Below are 12,636 nucleotides of genomic sequence, written 5' to 3' on the forward strand. Positions count from 1 at the left end.
TATATATATATATATATATATATATATATATATATATATATATATATATATATATATATATATATATATATATATATATATATATATATATATATATATATATATATATATATATATATATATATATATATATATATATATATATATATATGTGTGTGTATATATATATATATATATATATATATATTTATATATATATATATATATATATATATATATATTTATATATATATATATATATATGTATGTGTACATATATATATATATATATATATATATATATATATATATATATATATATATATATAAAGGGTGATTTTTTTGAGGTTAGGATTTTCATGCATTAGTATTTGACAGATCACGTGGGATTTCAGACATGGTGTCAAAGAGAAAGATGCTCAGTATGCTTTGACATTTCATCATGAATAGACTTACTAACGAGCAACGCTTGCAAATCATTGAATTTTATTACCAAAATCAGTGTTCGGTTCGAAATGTGTTCATTCACCGTAACGTTGCGTCCAACAGCATCTTTGAAAAAATACGGTCCAATGATTCCACCAGCGTACAAACCACACCAAACAGTGCATTTTTCGGGATGCATGGGCAGTTCTTGAACGGCTTCTGGTTGCTCTTCACTCCAAATGCGGCAATTTTGCTTATTTACGTAGCCATTCAACCAGAAATGAGCCTCATCGCTGAACAAAATTTGTCAAAATTTGAACACATTTCGAACCGAACACTGATTTTGGTAATAAAATTCAATGATTTGCAAGCGTTGCTCGTTAGTAAGTCTATTCATGATGAAATGTCAAAGCATACTGAGCATCTTTCTCTTTGACACCATGTCTGAAATCCCACGTGATCTGTCAAATACTAATGCATGAAAATCCTAACCTCAAAAAAATCACCCTTTATATATATATATATATATATATATATATATATATATATATATATATATGAGTTACTTCAAGTTAACTATATGGACCACTGTTGAAAGTCATAGATAAAAACCACATCAAAAATTTCAGGCAAATCGAATAAATATTATGCCCTCCAGTGGCTCAGGGTGTCAAATTGGGAGATATGTTTATATGGCACCTATATCAGGTTATCAACCAATTTAGACCTTACATAGAGTTGTTGAATGTCATACCAAAACGACATGTGCAAATTTTTAACCAAATTGGAAAAGAATTGCGCTCTTTAGAAGCCCAGGAAGTCTAATATGGTTAATATTGTGACTATATCAGGTTATCGACTGATAACTGTGGGGCCCACATGAGCATTTCCTTTGTCATTGCCAGGCTTTCGCTGCTAAAAGACACTGGTACTTAGGTCTGGGCACAACCAAACTTGGGGGCGTGGCATGGTAAACAATCAAGGATTTTGTAAGAAGCACGAAATTCCTAAATTAGATTTTGTTTTTCGAGGTTTCTTTTTTAGTATTTAGAGCGCAAAACAAGCCGATTACTGGTTTAGGTGTATATCCATGGTGGCATGGAGCGAATTAATAGTCGCACCCTCTTTTCAACCTAACCTAATATAATTATTAATAATTATTTAAATTATATGCCGCTTTGTTAAATCGTTTAATTAATATTTTAAAATACATACAGTGCTTTATATATCATATAAATGTAAAATAACTTTTTTTATAATTTGTACTAATTTTGTTTTCATTATTTATTTTATTTATAGAAAAATACACATGTATCACCGGGACAATAATAATAAATAAAAACAAAAATACCAGCTGAAGAATAACATTAAAGGAAATTTAAGTTTATTTTAAAATTATTTATTTGTTAGGACAGCAAAATTTTGTAAACTTAATTTTTCAGAATAACCTCAGGAAAGAAGTCAGATAATTTTTTTAAGTAATTATTTATTTACCAAGGCACGCACGTGTATAAAGCACAACACCAATATCTACGCCTAAATAGGTCTAGAGTTTACACAAATATATTTCTTATTTCTTATTCTTGCTCAAGTTTAGCTTTGCTTGCTCAGCTCAGTTAAGGTCATTTGAAAAATTTCGTGAAGACTACAGAAAAATATTAACAAACAAAAAATGGCAAATGTACAACGTAAATTGGTTCACATGCAATTCAACTCTCCCATCGGATTGTACTCGCAGCAAACTGTCAAGGAGACTTTGAATCGCGAATTGAAGGCTTTTGGAACAGATGGGTAAGTCTACGAATCGATATACAAAGAAGTAAAAATAGTATATAAATCATAATATTTAGCAGTAAGTTTAAAACGGAAACAAATTCAATGCAGATCGCGTCTTATGCCAAGGGTCTAACTTCAATTAACATTTTTCAAAACAAAAACAAGTAAAAACGTTTAAAGTTCGGTCGTGCTGAACTTTGCATAGCCACCACCATGGATATATTTATTAGCCTATTTTCTTATAACTCTACTATATCCAGATTGGGTTGGGGTTGGTTGAGGTAACGCGAAACCTTAAAAAAGCTATGGATTCAAATATCAGAGAAAACGTTGAGTGTATGAGGCTTTTATGAGCGTAAGACCGCAAAACGGCATATGGGACTAGACGGCAGCTATATCTAAACGAAGTCTAATGTGAACCATATTCGGTTCGGATATCGGTTGACCTAGCGCAACTAACTGTTTTAAATTTCATACGCTTTTTATGTTCTTAAGGCCTTAAAAGAAAAAATCGTTCTATATGGCGTCGTTCTATTTGACTGTACTCGGTTCGGATACCGGGTGCCTAATCCAACTCACTGATCCAAATTTTAGCGAAGTCGGATAATAAATGCGTCTTTTAAGCGCTTAAAGCCCAAAGTCGGTAGATTGGTCTTTATGGGAGCTATATGCAAGTGTGGTCTGATGTGAACCATACTCGGTTCGGATAACGAGTTGACTTGTCGAACTCATTGATACAAATTTCAGATTATTCGAATGATAAATGTGGCTTTTATGGGCTTAAGTCTCTGAATCCCCAGATCGGTCTTTATTATACTCCGTTCTTATATCGCATAATCTGCACTGATACAAATTTGTTTGTAAAAGCAGCAAAATTGTTTGCTGCTACAGCAGAAGGTCTCGTGAAAATGGGACAGCAGTAATTTCTTGCTAAAATGGTAAACATTTTCTACTGTTTTCAAACGGTAAAAAATTAAACAAGTAAAAGCGTGCTAAGTTCCGCCGGGCCGAATCTTATATACCCTCCACCATAGATCCCATCTGTCGAGATCTTTTCCCGAAATCTCTTTTCAGGCAAACAAAGGATAAAAGAAATAATTGATTTAATATTGGAGCTATATCAAGTTATGGTCCGATTCGGAACATAATTGAATTGAATGATGGAGACCATTGTAACGTTAGAAGTCATGTATAATTTCAGCCAATTCGAATAAGAATTGCGCCCTTTAGGGGCTCAAGAAGAAAAATAGGGAGATTGGTTTATTTGGGAGCTGTATCAGGGTCAAGGGAGAAGGCGTTGTACAAAATTTCAGCCAAATCCGATAATAATTACGCCCTCTGGAGGCTCAAGAAGTCAAGATCCCAGATCGGTTTAAATGGCAGCTATATCAGGTTATTGATCGATTTGAACCATATTTGACACAGTTGTTAGAAGTCATAACACAACACCTCATGCCATCTAGTGGCTTAAGAAGTCAATATTCATGATCGGTTTATAAGGCAGCTGTAACAGGTTATAGACCGATTTAAAGCATACTTAGCACAGTTGTCGAAACTCATAACGTAACACGTCGTGCAAAATCGGATAGGAATTTCGCCCTCTAGACGCTCAAGAAGTCAAGACCCCAGATAGGTTTATATGACAGCTATATTAGTTTATAAATCGATTTCACTCATACTCAGCACTGTTGTTGGAAGTCATAATAAAGCACCTCATGTAAAATTTCAGCAAAATCGGACAAGAATAGTGTCCTCTTGTGGCTCAAGAAGTCAAGATCTAAGATCGGTTTATATGGCAGCTATATCAACACATGGACGAATATAGCCCATTTACAATCCCAACCGACCTACACTAATAAGAAGTATTTGTGCAAAATTTTAAGCGGCTTGCTTTACTCCTTCGAAAGTTAGCGTGTTTTCGACAGACAGACGGACGGACAGACATAGACAAGATCGACTTAAGATGTCATGACGATCCAGAATATATATACTTTATCCCCCCTTCCTATGGTGAAGGGTATAAAAAAAAGTCTAACAAGTAAAAAGCCGTTAAGTTCGTCCGGGCCGAACTTTGGATACCCAACACCTCGGGTAAACCACGTTTCGGTACAATCCGGCGAAAAATGCATACATTATGCCCCAAAGCAGCTATATCGAAATATGTTCCGATTTGGACCAAATACTAATAAGTACAAGTCATTGTCCAGTTGTGTATAACGAAATATTGATCTTTTTAGTGGCTATAGCTAAAAATAAACCGAAACCACCGATGTCGAAAAGCCTAACTGTGTCAAATTTTAGTAAAATCGGATTATAAATGCGCCTTTATGGGGCCAGGACTTTAAATCGAGATGTCGGTCTATATTTCAGTTATATCGAATTTTGGACCAATGGAAGGGTCTAACAGAACGCACTGTCCCAAATTTTGGCAAAATCGGACAATAAATGTTCCTTTTATAGGCGCAAGACCTTAAATCGAGAGATTGGTCTATATGGGAGCTATATCCAAATCTGGACCGATCTGGGCCAAATTGAGGAAAGATGTTAAAGGCCCAACACAACTCACTGTCCCAAATTTTAGCGAAATCGTATAATAAATCCCTGAATCGGCGGATTGATTTTTATGGTAGCCAGAGACGCAGCCAGGATTTAATTTTTTTTTTTTTTTTTTTGATTTTTTCAAAATCGAAAATTGCAAAAATGTTTCTATTACTGTGAAATTGATAAAGATACATCAAAAAATATTTTTTTTGTGGTCACTTTTGGGCGCAGCAGCTGAAGCATCGGCGGTGACATTTGGTTTAAGTCAAAGCTGTAGTGATTGCCAACGCACTATTTATAGACTGATCCTAATTTTTCAAAGCCCCCAAAGTGTGGTTGTCTTTGCGAATATCTTATTTTTATAGTGAGTGTTTCGGCAAATTAGCTTCAATATTTTGATGACATTTTTTCGTTCGTGCTCATATTTGCTCTCAAACTAGTTTAATGATTACAACAGGTTATTGTTTGTATCGGTCTATTAGGTTTAAACTACTTTTATTTTCATGACATTTTACGCGAACAAACTGAAAACATTAAGCAACTATAATTGTTAAATATTTGAAAAAATAAATAACCATCCATATTCTGCTTAAATAATGTCCCTAATTTCTTATTCAAACTTAATTAAAATCGATTGAAAATACGTTTTTGATGGAAAAGATCTCAGGTAAAAATTGCATCCAACTATTGTCGTATATGCTTGTAATTTGTATCATATCATTATAAGACCTAAAATTTTCCTAATTTATTGGAGATAAAATAATAAAAGGCTACGTCCCTGTTGGCAGCTTTATCCAAATCTATACCGACCAGAGCCAAATTGGTAGGGGATTACACTACTCACTGGCCCAAATTTCAGCAAAAGCGGATAATAAATGTATCTTTTATGGGCCTAAGGCCTTAAATCGGCGGATCGGTCTATATGGGACCTATGTCAGCATATAGCCCATCTTCGTTCCTAACCTGCTTATGGACAAAAAAAAAAAAAAAAAGAATCTGTGCAAAATTTCAGCTCAATATCCCTATTTTTAAAGACTGTAGCGTGATTTTAACAGACAGACGGACGTCTTAGATTTTTACGCTGGTCAGGAATATATGTACTTTAAGGGTCGGAAATTCTTATTTCGATGTGTTGCAAACGGAATGACAAAATGAATATACCCCCATTCTTCAGTGGTGGGTATAAAAATGTCATAAATATTTCAAAATTTTTTATATCACATCTTATCTATCATTTTTACAAGCATATAACCCCAGCACTAGTCGGTTGTAAGCACTAAACAGGCTGGAATATTGAGGTCCGATCTGTGTGGTGTTTATTGCTGCCACGAGAAGCTTAGCTGGCAGCTACTGAGCGCGTCCACAGGTTGAAGATAGTGGAATGCTTCATACGGAGTAGCTGCAACGGCAGATGCGGGCAATGAGCGGAATCGAGCGGAGAATGTCATTAAGAGGCCGGGTGGCACGGGCTCTTGCACAAATGCCGAGTGCCTATGATGCTCGATGTGACAAGGCGAGTTATTGACGCCTTTAAATGACCAATAACCACTTTGTTCACGCGCGATCGGGAACATTGTATATATGTATATATATATATATAGAATAAGAACTGTTATGCTATTGGAGCTATATCAAGTCATAGTCCGATTCGGACTATAAATGAATGCTGAACATTGTAGAAGTCATTATGTAATATTTTAGTTCATTCGGATAAGAATTGCGCCTTGTTTGTAGGGGCTCAAGATGTCAAGATACCAGATCGGTTTATATGTCAAGATCCCAGATCGGCTATATCAGGTTATGTACCGATTTGCGCCATACTTAGCACAGTTATGGGAAGTCATAACAAAACGCCTCATGCTACATTTCAGCCAAATCGGGTGAGAATTGTGCGCTCTATTGGCTCAAGAAGTCAAGATCCACGAACAGTTTATACGACAGCTATACCAGATTATGAACCGATTTGAATCATACTTAACACAATTATTGAAAGTGATACCAAAACACTACTTGCAGTCAAATCGGATGAGAATTGCGCACTCTAGAGGCTCAAGAAGTCAGGACCCAAGATCGGTTTATATGACAGCTTTATCAAAATATGAACCGATTTGAACCTTACTAAGAGACGTTATTGGAAGTGATGTCAAAACACCATGTGCAAAATTCCTGTCAAATCGGATGAGAATTGCGCCTTCTAGAAGCTCAAGAAATCAAGACCCAAGATCAGTTGTTATGCCAGCCATATCAAAACATGGACCGATTTGGCCCATTTACAATCCCAACCGACCTACACGAATAAAAAGTATTTACGCAAAATTTCGAGCGGCTAGCTTTACTTCTTCGAAAGTTGGCGTGCTTTCAATAGACAGACGGACGGACAGACGGACAGACATGGCTAGATCGACTTAGAATTACATGACGATCAAGAATATATATATTTCATGAGTTCTCAGACGCATATATCGAGGTGTTACAAAGAGAATGATGAAATTAGTGTACCCCCATCCAATGGTGGAGGGTATAAAAAGCATAAAACAAAATTTTTCCAATTTTATACAATTTGCTCATTTTTGATCGAATTTGAATAACAGCGTACAAAATAACTACCGCTTTTATATTTATGCCTTTAAACCAAAAATTAACGCCATAAATACGCAATTTTTTTTTTTTTTCTATAGAGTCAATGCCTCTATTTTTGTGTAGAAGTTCAAAAAATTTTTAATTGATTTATTCGATAGTTTAAAATTTTTTATTAAATATCATCAGACAATGTTTGCTGAATCCACAGACAAATTTTTCTGAGTCTACTACAACTCACTGTTACCAATTTAGGCGAAATCGGGCAATAAATTCGGCTTGAGACCCTGAATCAGCAGATCGATCTATATGGCAGCTATATCTAAACATGGTCCGATCTCGACCTTATTCCGTTTGGATATCGGGTGCTACACTGCAACGCACTGTTCCCAATGTCGATGAAATCGGTTTATAAATGCGCCTTTTATGAGCTAAATCAGAAGATCGGTCTATATGAAAGCTGTATCCAAATATGATCTGACCTAACCTGTTGAAGAACTAGGCCTGTGTATTTATGAAATACGGATTGCAAAATTTCACCTAAATTTTGACATCGTTACATCGTCTTAGAATTTTATGAATTTTCGTCCAACTGCCACAAATTTCTGGATTTTGGATAAATCTGGATTTTGATATATATATATATATATATATATATATATATATATATATATATATATATATATATATATATATATATATATATATATATACATATATACATATATATACATATATATATATATATATATATATATATATATATTTATATATATATATATATATATATATATATATATATATATGTTCGTCCGATTTAGTCTAATACGCAAATAATTTGTTCGTTTGCTTATTAGGCACGGAGGACTCCAAATATTACTGGTAAATTTTATAGAAATCGGTTCAGATTTAGATATGACTTCCATATATATGAATCGCCGGATTTCCACTTTCGCAAGATAATTTATCAAACGATATTTTCTAAATATTACACAACGCTTTCCTCAACGACTACGACAATATGGCGGGATAACCCAATAGATTTGAATATAACTTCGTTGCTGGTGAATTACTGGTGAATTTCATAGAAATCGGTCCATAATTAGATACTAAATTTAGATGACAAAGGCTCTTACGCTAAAAATCAGGTGATACATCTCTATGGGAGCTATATCTTTATCTCAACCGATGGCTCTGAAGTTCACCAGTAATGACAATCTTCATAAGAAAATGTTTCGTGCTAAATTTCCTGAGGCTGAGCTGATTAATAAATTTGTATTGCATACAAATATGGCTGTCCCAAAATTTCCTTTGCATGGTAGAAAGGTGATGAAATGACGAATATTTTGAGGTAAGTTTAGAAATTGAAGAGGGCATTAAAAATTTTAATTTTGGAAAAAAAACTTTTAATTTTGCGATACTTAGTTAAGAATTTAGAAAAAATTCTGCAAAAACCAATCTTTTGGTGTTTTTAAATCCATTCATGTAATTTAAAGTTATGGTGGCTCAAAAATTATTTTGCAAAAAATGTTTCTTTAGTATGGCAACCCTGCATTACGCGACCTATAGTCATGCTCTTTCTTTTAGTTTTTACATGTACTAAAACATAAATATTGTAATTACCTAAAAAATGAGTACCTGTTTTAAGTGTTTTTTTTTTCAGAGAATGCCTGATATCTTAATCTAAACCGATTCCGATGAAAATTCGTACATATTGTGGTAGTCGTACAAGAAAACGCTGTAAATAATTTTGAGATCGGTTGATAAATGCTATTGCAAAGTCGCAAGAAGTGAAAATATCTAAACCGATTTCTACGAAATTCACTTGTGATCTCAAAAGAGGGTCGGTTAATAAGTGAAGTTATTGCAGTATTAGTTATAGTCGGACGAATATATGGGAGCTTTATTAAAAAATATAAACCGATATCTTGATTCAAGGCCTTTGGACCATAAACGGCGCATTTATTGTCCGATGTAGCCGAAATTTGTGACAGTGATTTGTGTTAGGGCCTTCAACACACTTCTTCAATTTGGCACATAAAATACGCATTTATTGTCCGATATCGCCGAAATTCAGGGCAGTGAGTTGTGTTGGGCCATTCGATATTCTTCTTCAATTTGGCCTAGATCGGTCCAGATTTGGATATATCTGCCATATATACCGATCTCTCGATTTAAGGTTTTGGGCTCATAAGAGGCGCATTTATTGTCCGATGTCCCCGAAATTTGGGAAAATGAGTTGTGCTGGGCGCTTCGACATTATTCAGCTATTTGGCTGAGATCTGTCAAGGTTTTTATAAAGCTGCCATATAGACCGACCTCTCGATTTAAGATTTTGGGCCCATAAAAGACGCATTTACAATTCCATTTCGCTGAAATTTGACACTGTGACTTATGTTAGGCTTTTCGACATCCGTGTCGTATATGCTTCAGATCGGCCTGTGTTTGGATATAGCTACCAAAAAGACCAATATTTTGTTCTACAAAGTTGAACTTGTACTTATTGGACTTCTCAATGTCCGTGCCGAATTTGGTCCAAATCGGACCATATTTCTATATAGCTGCTAGGGGGCATAAATTATGCATTTTTTACAGGATTATGACGAAAGGTGGTTTACATATATACCCGAGGTTGTGGTTTTGTTTTAATGAAATGTTTACTGTTTTTATACCCTCCACCATAAGATGGGGGGTATACTAATTTCGTCATTCTGTTTGTAACTACTCGAAATATTCGTCTGAGACCCCATAAAGTATATATATTCTTGATCGTCGTGAAATTTTATGTCGATCTAGCCATGTCCGTCCGTCTGTCCGTCCGTCCGTCCGTCCGTCCGTCCGTCCGTCCGTCCGTCCGTCCGTCCGTCCGTCCGTCTGTCTGTCGAAAGCACGCTAACTTCCGAAGGAGTAAAGCTAGGCGCTTGAAATTTTGCACAAATACTTCTTATAAGTGTAGGTCGGTTGGTATTGTAAATGGGCCATATCGGTCCATGTTTTGATATAGCTGCCATATAAACCGATCTTGGGTCTTGACTTCTTGAGCCTCTAGAGTGCGCAATTCTTATCCGATTGGGATAAAATTTTGCACGACGTGTTTTGTTATGACATCCAACAACTGTGTCAAGTATGGTTCAAATCGGTCCATAACCTGATATAGCTGCCATATAAACCGATCTTGGGTCTTGACTTCTTGAGCCTCTAGAGTGCGCAATTCTTATCCGATTTGAATGAAATTTTGCACGACGTGTTTTGCTATGACATCCAACAACTGTGCCAAGTATGGTTCAAATCGGTCCATAACCTGATACAGCTGCCATATAAACCGATCTTGGGTCTTGACTTCTTGAGCCTCTAGAGTGCGCAATTCTTATCCGATTGGAATGAAATTTTGCACGACGTGTTTTGTTACGATATCCAACAACTGTGCCAAGTATGGTTCAAATCGGTCCATAACCTGATATAGCTGCCATATAAACCGATCTTGGGTCTTGACTTCTTGAGCCTCTAGAGTGCGCAATTCTTATCCGATTGGAATGAAATTTTGCACGACGTGTTTTGTTATGACATCCAACAACTGTGCCAAGTATGGTTCAAATCGGTCCATAACCTGATACAGCTGCCATATAAACCGATCTTGGGTCTTGACTTCTTGAGCCTCTAGAGTGCGCAATTCTTATCCGATTGGAATGAAATTTTGCACGACGTGTTTTGTTACGATATCCAACAACTGTGCAAGGTATGGTTCAAATCGGTCCATAACCTGATATAGCTGTCATATAAACCGATCTTGGGTCTTGACTTCTTGAGCCTCTAGAGGCTGAATGAATTTTGGCACGTAGTATTTTGTTATGATATCCAACAACTGTGCCAAATATGGTTCAAATCGGTTCATAACCTGATATAGCTGCCATATAAACCGATCTGGGATCTTGACTTCTTGAGCCTCTAGAGGTCGCAATTATTATCTTATTATTATTTGCCTGAAATTTTGTACGACGGATTCTCTCATGACCATTAACATACGTGTTTATTATGGTCTGAATCGGTATATAGCCCGATACAGCTCCCATATAAATCGATCTCTCTATTTTACTTCTTGAGCTCACAAAGGGCGCAATTCTTATTCGAATTGGCTGACATTTTACACAGGTCTCCAACATAAATATAATTTAATTGTGGTCCAAACCGGATCATATCTTAATATCGCTCTAATAGCAGAGCAAATCTTTTCTTATATCCGTTTTTGCCTAAGAAGAGATGCCGGGAAAAGAACTCGACAAATGCGATCCATGGTGGAGGGTATATAAGATTCGGCCCGGCCGAACTTAGCACGCTTTTACTTGTTATACCCTCCACCATAAGATGGGGGGTATACTAATTTCGTCATTCTGTTTGTAACTACTCGAAATATTCGTCTGAGACCCCATAAAGTATATATATTCTTGATCGTCGCGACATTTTATGTCGATCTAGCCATGTCCGTCCGTCTGTCCGTCCGTCCGTCCGTCCGTCCGTCCGTCCGTCCGTCCGTCCGTCTGTCTGTCGAAAGCACGCTAACTTCCGAACGAGTAAAGCTAGCTGCTTGAAATTTTGCACAAATACTTCTTATTAGTGTAGGTCGGTTGGTATTGTAAATGGGCCATATCGGTCCATGTTTTGATATAGCTGCCATATAAACCGATCTTGGGTCTTGACTTCTTGAGCCTGTAGAGTGCGCAATTCTTATCCGATTGGAATGAAATTTCGCATGACGTGTTTTGCTATGATATCCAATAGCTGTGTCTAGTATGGTTCAAATCGGTCCATAACCTGATATAGCTGCCATATAAACCGATCTGGGGTCTTGACTTCTTGAGCTTCTAGCGTGCGCAATTCTTATCCGATCAGAATGAAATTTTGCACGACGTGTTTTGTTATGATATCCAACAACTGTGCCAAGTATGGTTCAAATCGGTCCATAACCTGATATAGCTGCCATATAAACCGATCTTGGCTCTTGACTTCTTGAGCCTGTAGAGTGCGCAATTCTTATCCGATTGGAATGAAATTTCGCACGACGTGTTTTGCTATGATATCCAACAACTGTGCCAAGTATGGTTCAAATCGGTCCATAACCTGATATAGCTGCCATATAAACCGATCTGGGGTCTTGACTTCTTGAGCCTCTAGAGTGCGCAATTCTTATCCGATTGAAATGAAATTTTGCACGACGCGTTTTCTTAATATATCCAACAACAGTGCCAAGTGTGGTTCAAATCGGTCCATAACCTGATATAGCTACCATATAAACCGATCTTGGGTCTTGACTTCTTGACCCTCTAGAGTGCGCAATTCTTA

General features: G+C 36.2%; 1 protein-coding gene across 1 annotated transcript in view; it reads left to right on the forward strand.

Annotated features, from left to right (window-relative positions):
- The first annotated feature begins 2,002 nt into the window (after window positions 1-2,002).
- The window catches only part of LOC106090296 (uncharacterized), an 878,040-nt gene continuing 867,406 nt past the window's right edge, over window positions 2,003-12,636 (forward strand). Inside the window, exon 1 of the mRNA XM_059360384.1 lies at window positions 2,003-2,196. Coding sequence (XP_059216367.1) covers window positions 2,078-2,196 — 119 coding nt within the window. The 5' untranslated portion in view covers window positions 2,003-2,077. The remainder of the gene's footprint in view (window positions 2,197-12,636) is intronic.

Source organism: Stomoxys calcitrans, chromosome 1, assembly GCF_963082655.1.
Source record: "Stomoxys calcitrans chromosome 1, idStoCalc2.1, whole genome shotgun sequence".
NCBI classification, from domain to species: Eukaryota; Metazoa; Arthropoda; class Insecta; order Diptera; family Muscidae; genus Stomoxys; species Stomoxys calcitrans.